The sequence below is a fragment of the Chiloscyllium plagiosum genome, chromosome 19 (genome assembly GCF_004010195.1).
Source record: "Chiloscyllium plagiosum isolate BGI_BamShark_2017 chromosome 19, ASM401019v2, whole genome shotgun sequence".
Taxonomy (NCBI): domain Eukaryota; kingdom Metazoa; phylum Chordata; class Chondrichthyes; order Orectolobiformes; family Hemiscylliidae; genus Chiloscyllium; species Chiloscyllium plagiosum.
The window spans coordinates 27,251,357-27,260,446 of record NC_057728.1 but is presented as its reverse complement, the minus strand read 5'-3'; the positions used below and the strand labels follow the sequence as shown (position 1 = coordinate 27,260,446).

The 9,090-nt window shown below is 42.0% G+C and overlaps 1 protein-coding gene across 1 annotated transcript in view; it reads right to left on the bottom strand.

The window, feature by feature from the left end:
* Positions 1-1,074: 1,074 nt before the first annotated feature.
* The window catches only part of LOC122559429 (synapsin-3-like), a 265,554-nt gene continuing 257,538 nt past the window's right edge, over positions 1,075-9,090 (bottom strand). Inside the window, exons 12-13 of the mRNA XM_043708876.1 lie at positions 3,777-4,083; positions 1,075-1,223 (exon numbers count right to left, since the gene is read on the bottom strand). Of these exons, the coding sequence (XP_043564811.1) occupies positions 1,091-1,223; positions 3,777-4,083 (440 nt within the window). The 3' untranslated portion in view covers positions 1,075-1,090. The remainder of the gene's footprint in view (positions 1,224-3,776; positions 4,084-9,090) is intronic.

Here is a 9,090-nt window from a genome sequence, read left to right as displayed (position 1 = left end):
ATTATGAGAGAACAGTACTGATTGGTTGGCAAATAGATTCTGCTAGTCCTGCTGCCATGGAGAATACACCAATCTGATGACAATTGGTAGTTAACTGTCAGGTTAACGAGTTTAAATTTAAACTAGGCATGTTGACTTTAATTGGTCAAGGCAATGCCCTGAGAAATTAACCAAAGAAAAGATGTCATGTTCGTGTTCTGACTGCGATGAACAGGGCCCTGTATATTAATATACATTACTTGTCAGTGTAATTCTTATCATATTTGGGATTACTTAGCCAATGTTGTCCAATCATGGAATCACATCTAATGTTTTTCAGTAAAAACGCCTATCCTGACTTGTAAAGACTCAATAATAAATATGGACTGGTGGTGGTGGGTGGTTTCTGATCTAGTTGATAATCATTACATATTTGCAGTCCAGACTGGGAAATATTTTCCTGCTGTTTACTAAATAAGAAAGGACTGTAGAGGTCAGTGCTTGTCTAAAGTGGTATTGACTCATTTGAAGTTAGTTTCTCTTATTTGTCTCCGATACTGAGCAAAATTTTCTAAGTTTAGAATGCAAAATAATGAGATATCTCGGACTCAAATTAGAGCGGAATCAGAAGAAGAATAAGAAATGAGGGCAGAATTCAGTGCTTTATAAAAGTGAGACACAAGAACATGAAAATGATCTGAATGGATTGGATGGATGTACTGGTTCTGTCATCAGGGATTAGTGTTGAGCTCATTTTGTATAGTTAAAATCCAAATAAATGATGATTCTCTGATAATAGCATTCGATACGATACTCAACAAGCTGCTTTGAGAGATAAAGTGCACAGTTATTCACGTCACACAACTTACATCTGCATACACTTGGTAGAGCAGGATTTTAGTTTTGCCTCTTGGCCAAGTTGGAAAACAATACCTCATTTTACAGCTTGTTATCCATAAAGGGAAATGCACAGTCCATTGATCAAGTGAGGGAGTTTGCACCTCATATCACAGTTATTTCCATCTGAGTTGTTATCAAGCTTCGAGAATAGTTTGGCAGCTGTCTGGGTTTCAAGTTTGACCTATTTCATTAAAGAGAATACTGTAAAGAGCTAATCAGAAAAGAGGCTGGCAAAGGACTTCCTTAGGTTACGAATTGTTTCTGCTTTTGCTTCATCTTCATTAGTGCCGGTACGCTGAGAGGATTCAGTAATACTGAAACTGTTTGTCAATGATTGTGATTTGCTGAAAAGGAAGTTAAATGAGAGGTTTCTGTTAGTCATGCTTGAATTATCTAAATGCAAGAACTATTGCCCACATACGAAATAAAACAACATTCACTCTTAAATGGTCCCCACTATTCCCTTAAAAATCATGAATTTTAATTACTGGAATATTGTTTGTGTTCAAAATGAAGGGGGATTAATATTGAAGAGGGAAATGTCCCATTTCAATCATTCAAAAAGTCACCATCCAGCTCACCTAGATCCGGTTTAATTGTAAAACTCCCTCACATCTGGTTTACCTCAACCCAAAAGTCAGAGCCATATGTGTATGGTACTACTGTAATATTTTCATCACCCACTGGGATAAAATATGGTATAAAATAACACTCTTGCCAGAGAGCTTTGCTCACTCGGATCACATATCAAAAATTCAGACAGGCAGTGAGATAGAAGATCTTCTGATTATTAATTTTGTATCAGGTCCAGACACTTCATGTGATCATACATTATACTTTACTAGCTTTTTTTACAACTCGAACTTCACTAATTAGCAGATTTGACTGGTCCAGCAATTGAATTAATTCAATCAGGTTTGCTGTTGTTCTCCTACTATACCCTTCAGTACAGAATGCGTGGCTCTCCATGCTCTTTAAGCTCACTTATGCACATGTTTTCAGTCATGATGTTTGTCCTTAGGATTTTCACAATTGTGGGGAAGCAAGGCTATTATGAATATGAAATATTTATTCAGCATGCAGAAAGGTAGAAGATAGAGGATGGTAGAGGGTTGCTTTTCAAATTGGAGGCCTGTGACTAACAGTGTGCCACAAAGATTGGTGCTGGGTCCACTGCTTCTTGTCATATAAATGATTTGGATGTGAGTACAGTTAGTAATTTTGCAGATGACACTAGAATTGGAAGAGTAGTGGACAGCGAAGAAGATTACCTCAGAGTATAACGGAATCTTGATCAGATGGGCTGAGTGGCAGATAGAGTTTAATTTAGATAAAAGGTGAGGTGCTGCATTTTGGAAAGGCAAATCCAGGCAGGACTTATACACTTAATGGTAAGGTCCTGGGGAGAGTGTTGCTGAACAAAGAGACCTTGAAGTGCAGGTTCATAGTTTCTTGAAAGTGGAGAAGGCATTTGGTACTGCCCTTATTGATAAGTGCACTGAGTATGGGAGTTGGGAGGTCATTTTGTACCTGTACAGGATATTCGTTTGGCCCATTCTGGAGTATTGCATGCAATACTGGTCTCCCTCCTATACGAAAGACATTGCAAAACGTGAAAGGGTTCAGAAAAGATTTATGAGGATGTTGTCAGAGTTGAAGCTGTAGGGAGAGGCTGAATATGCTTGGGGCTACTTTCCCTGGAGTGTCGGAGGCTGAGGGGTGACCTTATAGAGATTTATAAAATCATGAGGGGCATAGATAGGGCAAATAGGCAAGGTCATTTCCCCCGGAGGAGGGGATTGGGGAGAAGAGAGAGTCCAAAACAAGAGAGTATAGGTTTAAGGTGAGGAACTAAAAATATAAAAGGGACTAAAAATATAAAAGGTTCACTTCCCGCCTCAGGCGACTAACTGTGTGGAGTTTGCACGTTCTCCCCGTGTCTGCGTGGGTTTCCTCCGAGTTCTCCGGTTTCCTCCCACAGTCCAAAGATGTGCAGGGCCAGGTGAATTGGCCATGCTAAATTGCCCGTAGTGTTAGGTAAGGGGTAAATGTAGGGGTATGGGTGGGTTTCGCTTCGGCGGGTCGGTGTGGACTTGTTGGGCCGAAGGGCCTGTTTCCACACTGTAATGTAATCTAATCTAATGTAATGTAATCTAATCTAATCTAATCTTAATGAGCAACTTTTTCACGCAGAGGATGGTGCATGTATGGAATGAGCTGTCAGAGGAATTAGCGGAGACTGGTATAAGTGTAACATTGAAAAGGCAAATGAGTATATAAATAGGAAGAAGGGTTTAGAGGGATACGGGCCAAATGCTGGCAAATGGTACTAGATTTATAAGCTATCTGGTTGGCATGGACGAGTTGGACTGAAGGGTCTGTATCTGTGTTTATATTTCTGACTTTAAAGGTTGCTGAAACACCCAGCTATTAAATTCCTGGACCTATTGCTTTTCGTATCTGGAAATCTCTATTAGCAATAGCTTTGACAATAAAAGATATTAAAAACAATGGAAGCCACTATTTTGGGAGTTTCATGGTTTGATGTTGCCTTAGCTTGGTACACCTGTGATACTGACAGACACTATACTATTTAAATACTTCACACCATGCCACACAACCTCTAATATGGTATATCATTGAGTAGGAACTGAACTGGTTAATACTACTTCATCCCCATACACTCAACAGCGAACACAGTGCAAGGAGAGGTGTGTTGGACAAGAAAACTTTTCTTGCATGATTCAGTTGCCTTTTAGCTGTATTGAGAGAAAACAGTAAGGGGGTTAGCTATCAACTTGTCTGGGAAAGAACATGGGGAGGGATAATAGAGGAAAATACTGTTTAAGAAATTTAAATATTTACCTTTTGTAAAACTGCCCATTTGGGCTACTTACTTGAGCAGTGGCTGTGGTGCTGTGCTCTGTTGCTGCAGGTTTCCTCCCCCAGACCTTGGTTGTGAGGGGGCTTGGCCTGGTGCTGGAGGCCTCGATGGCTGTGCAGAGAAAGCTCCAGGCTTGTAAGATTGGTTAGGAGAGGTGCCTGCAGATTTGACCTGTTTTGGAGAACCTGAACCTGGAGATTTCTCTTGCTGATTTGTGCTGGACTGAGGACTCTGGGGTTGCTGGCCTGGTGGGGAAGGCCTTTGATGAGGCACTGTGTTGGAACGCTGAATCTGAGGACTCTGGGGTTGTCGTGGGCTTCCTGCATTTAAGAAAAAAAAAATGTGAGTTTCACAAAATCTGATTTCTTTCTCTTATCCCTCTTGCAGTACTTCCTCCTAAGCAACCTTCTACAAGCCTTGTGTGGCCTAGAGTGATGCATCCTCAGGCATTTTGAAACCTTCTGCTTAAAGAGTTCTCAGGCAATATTACATCAACAGTTCATCGGGTTTCATTTATCATGAGAAAAATAGTCCATAATAAAAAGGTCAGGAGCATACCTTCCCTGGAGTTAAGGCAGGAATGAACTGTGACATTGCATCAGGCTCTGAACAACTTGTATGATTTCTGCACATGTAGAGTTCAGGACAACTTAAGTTATGGGCAATTAATCCAATAATAAAAAAAAAACTTGAACTGAAGCCAGTTCTATAAGGCTCTTTTGATTGTGTGAAGTACTGATCAATGTTTAGGAAGGGACCCAATGATATTTTTTCCAGCAGTCTTCTTAGGGAATTGGGTCTATATGTCTTGTCTTTGTGGCACAGACATTGCATGACCAGGCCAGCTGCTCCAGAGCCTCTGCACTGAGAGGCACAGAACAGATTGGAATAGGTTGCTTGTTGGTTTTCTTTCCTGCTCGGCAATTAGCACTGCTTCCTCCTGACTTGATAGTCCTAAAGATCAGCTGCTTAGCAGTGAAGGAGAGGGATATGCCAGGCACAGCAAGCGCCATAACTCATTTTTATCTGTCAACCTGGTGAAGCTACAAAGTGGGACTACTTGTATGCAAGTCCAGGGGCAGACAGGGCTAAGCTATCACACAACCAACAGATCAGATGTAAGCTCTGCTTCATCCAGTCAGGAATGGTAGTGAATAATTAAGTAACTCACTGTAGGTAAAGGCACCTATCCCCAGCCTCGATGATAGGGGTGTGGGGTCCAACATATCAAGACAAGGCACAACACTGAAGCATTTCCATCCATCAGAAATGCCAAATGGGTGAATCATCTCAGCCTCCGCCAGAGGATCCAAACATCACAGTTACAGGTCTTCCACCATTTGATATCAAGAAATGGCTGAATGCACTGTATATTGGAAAAGTGATAGGCCCTAACAACAATCAGGCATTTGCACTGAAGATGTGCTTCAGAACTAGTTGTGCCATGCTGTTCCGGTACAGGTACAACACAAGGAAAATTTCCTAGTACATCCTGTGCACAAAATGGACAAATCCAACTTGACCAATATATCGATGGCAGGGATCATCAAGTGCTGTCAAGTCAGCCTTACACAGGAATAATCTGCTCACTGATGTTTAGTTTGGGTTCTGCCAGGGCCACTTGGCTCCAGATTTCATTACAGGCTTGATCCAAACATGGACAAATGAGATGATGCAAGAGTGACTATCCTTGGCAAAGGCAGCACTTGACAGAATAAACCATCAAGGCACAATTCTCTACTGCTTGGACTGACATCTAGTGCAATGGAAGATGGAAGAGATCTATCATCTAGACCTAACCTCCTTCAACTGCTTCAACAATATCTTTCTTCTATCACTGGGCCAGAAGTGGATTGTTCACAAATGGTTCCATAATGTTCTGGACCATTTGTGACAACTCAGATACTGAAGTTCAGATGCAACAAGACATGGAGCACATCCAGGTTTGGGCTGGTAAGTGACAAATAACATTTGTATTGCAATAAGGGATAATCTATCACCTCTTGATATTCAATAGTTTTACCATTGCTGAACACCCTACTATCAACATCTTGGGGTTTACAACAGTCCAGAAACTAAGCTGGACAGGCCATTTGAATACTGTTGCAAGTAACTCACCTCCTGTCTCCCCAGTTCCTGTCTACCATCTACAATACACAACTCAGCAGGGTGGTGGAATACTCCCCACTTGTCTGGATGACTGCAGCTTCAAAAACAGTAATCATGGCTGACATTATCAAGGATAAAGCAGCCCATTGATGCCCTATCCAATATCTTCAGCATTCATTCTCTTCACTACTGGTATACAGTGACAGTTGTGTATACCATCAATAAGGTACACTGCAATAATTCACCAAGGCTCCTGCAATAGAAGCTTGCAGAACTGCAAACACTGCCAGCTAGAAGGACAAGGGCAGCAGATAAGTGAGAACATGATCATCCGCAAGCTCCCCTCCAAGATGCACACCATTCTAAGAGCAGGCATACTTGACTCAAAGTGTTAACTCTGTTCCTCCACAGATGCTGCCAAACTTACTGAGTTTCTCCAGCTATTTATATCTTGGCTTATAACCGTATCAGTGTTCCATCACTGTTCCTGGTTCAAAATCTTGGAATTCCCATCCTAACAGCATTATGGGTGAACCTATACCGCAAAGACTATAGTGGTTCAACAATACAGCTCATCACCACCTAATCCAGGGTAATTAGGGATGGGCATGAAATACCAGCCTTTCCAACGCACACAATCCTATGAATGAATTGTTAAACAAAGATTAAGGGAATCTGTATTAATGGCAATATTTGTCTCAACATAACCTTAATTGTATTTCTCAGATTCTATAAAAAATAATTCATTAAGTTGTAATTTTGCTTGCTGAGCTGCTTGAGCTGCTGGATTTGATCTCAGATGTTTCGTCACCATGCTAGGTAACATCATCAGTGAGCCTCCAGTAAAGGGCTGGTGTTCTGTCTCACTTGCTATTTATGTGTCTTGGTCTGTAGTGGTGGGTGATATCACTTCTGGTTGTTTTTCTATGAGGTTGGTAAATGGGGTCCAAATTGATATGTTTGTCACTGGAGTTCCAGTTTGAATGCCAGGCCTCTAGGAATTCCCATGCGTGTCTTTGTTTAGCTTGTCCCAGAATGGATGTATTATCCCAGTTGAACTGGTGTCCCTCTCGGTCTGTGTGTATCGATACTAGTGATAGTTGGTCATGTCTTTAGGGGCTAGTTGGTGGTCATGTATCTTAGTGACTAGTTCCCGGGCCGAAAGAAGGGCTTATGCCCGAAACGTCGATTCTCCTTTCCTTGGATGCTGCCTGACCTGCTGCGCTTTTCCAGCAACACATTTTCAGCTCTGAGCTCCAGCATCTGCAGTCCTCACTTTCTCCTCCGTTATAGTTCCTTTGCCAGGCTGTATGTCGGTGTACCAGGAAGTGAGACTATGCATCTGAGAGAGGGGTGAGGGCATTTGTTTATGTAGCTTTGGTAATCCGTAGAAGTAGGGGGTGTTAGATCCTTCAGGTTTCATTCTTTGGATGTCTGTCTTGTTAATTTCAACTGTCTTGTGAAGTTTCTTCAATGTCACTGCAATACAGTTTTCTATCTGTGGAGTTGGGTTCCTTGCCACCTGTTGGTAGGTGTCATTATCTGTGAGTATAATGTTTGCTTTTCCAACGTATTGTGTTCTGTTCAGGATGACAGCCATGCACCCTTTGTCTGCCTGTAGGATTACAATATTTCTGACTTTTCTAAGTCCTTCTAGGGCTTTCCTTCCCAGTGTGTTGAGGGTGTTCCCTTCTTTCTTTCTGCTTAGTGTTGGTGCTACTATGTGTCAGAAACGCCTTACTAAAATCCATATATACCACATCTACCGCTTTCCCCTCATCAACCTCCTTCGTCACCTTTTCAAAGAAGGGTGTTCCCTTCTTTCTTTCTGCTTAGTGTTGGTGCTACTATGTGTCAGATGGCTGCTGGATTTCCTCTGTAAGTCTATTGTCTTTCAGGTGGATTCCAGTGCTGCTAGGAAATCCTTTCTGTCTGTGGCCCTGTGGTTGAAGTTCATCCCTTGTATTAGGAGGGTTAACTCATTCTTTAGGTAGCTGCTGTATTTGCTCACCTTACTCAAAATATGGAGACAACTTCTCCACTGTGACCTGCTGAAATTAAGATTATTTAAACCAGGTTCCTTTAAAAACATTGGGTCTGATTTTCTGTATTTTCCTCTCCCTCAAAGCATTAACATTGATTGTGGAACCTGCAATGGTTCCTACTGTTTGGAAGGTTCCAGTTCTGCAGCAGGATATTTCTGTACCACACCTTTCCCTGAACCGTAAAAATGAATTCTTTGGACAATACTATTACCCTTGTCAATAAAAATGGGGAGGAGAACAAGTTCAACTGCACAGACATTCAATTTTCTTTATCCCAGCACCTATCGTTCATAGCCCCTCAAATATAAGTAATCCCTTCAAAAGCTGCCTCCATTTCATCAGAGATGCTATCTTTAAGCTACACCACCTGCTGCAGGCTGAGTTGTAGATAGTTTTTAATACACAGGCAGTCTCCTGTTGCTGAGAAAATTGTCACAGCTTTTTCTAAGCTAGATTCAATTTTCTGATATGTAAAGCCAGGGAAAAGTAGTAGAGCTGTATCTCAAACCTCATGATAATCTTTCATGTCTACTAAAATGGGGTGAGCTCTGCCAGTCAAAGAGAGTCATATAGCACGAAAACAGACTCTTCGATGCAACTCCTCCATGCCGACCAGGTTTCCTAAAATGAACTAGTCCCATTTGTCTACGTTTGGTCCATATGCCTCTAAACCTTACCTTTTCATGTACCAGTCCAAATGTATTTTAAATGTTGTAATTGTACCCACCTCTACCATTCCTCTGACAGCTGATTCCATACCCGCATCACCTTCTGTGTGAAAACATTGCCCCTCAGATCCCTTTTAAATCTTTTCCCTCTCACAGTGAGGCAAGAAAGAGAGAGAGAGAGTGCAGTTGAACACGTGGCTGCAAGGATGGTGTAGGAGGGAGGGCTTCAGGTATTTGGACAGCTGAACTGCATTCTGGGGAAGGTGGGACCTGTACAAGCAGGACGGGTTGCACCTGAACCAGAAGGGCACCAATATCCTGGGAGGTAGGTTTGCTAGCACTCTTTGGGGGGGTTTAAACTAATTTGGCAGGGGGATGGAATCCGGACTTGTAATCCAGCAAGTAGGTTAGCTGTTTTTCAGGATGTCCAAGAATGTAGGGAGGCTGTGGAGAAGGTAGCACTGAGAATATTTGCGGACACAGAGATGGGCTCAAGTGCGTATAC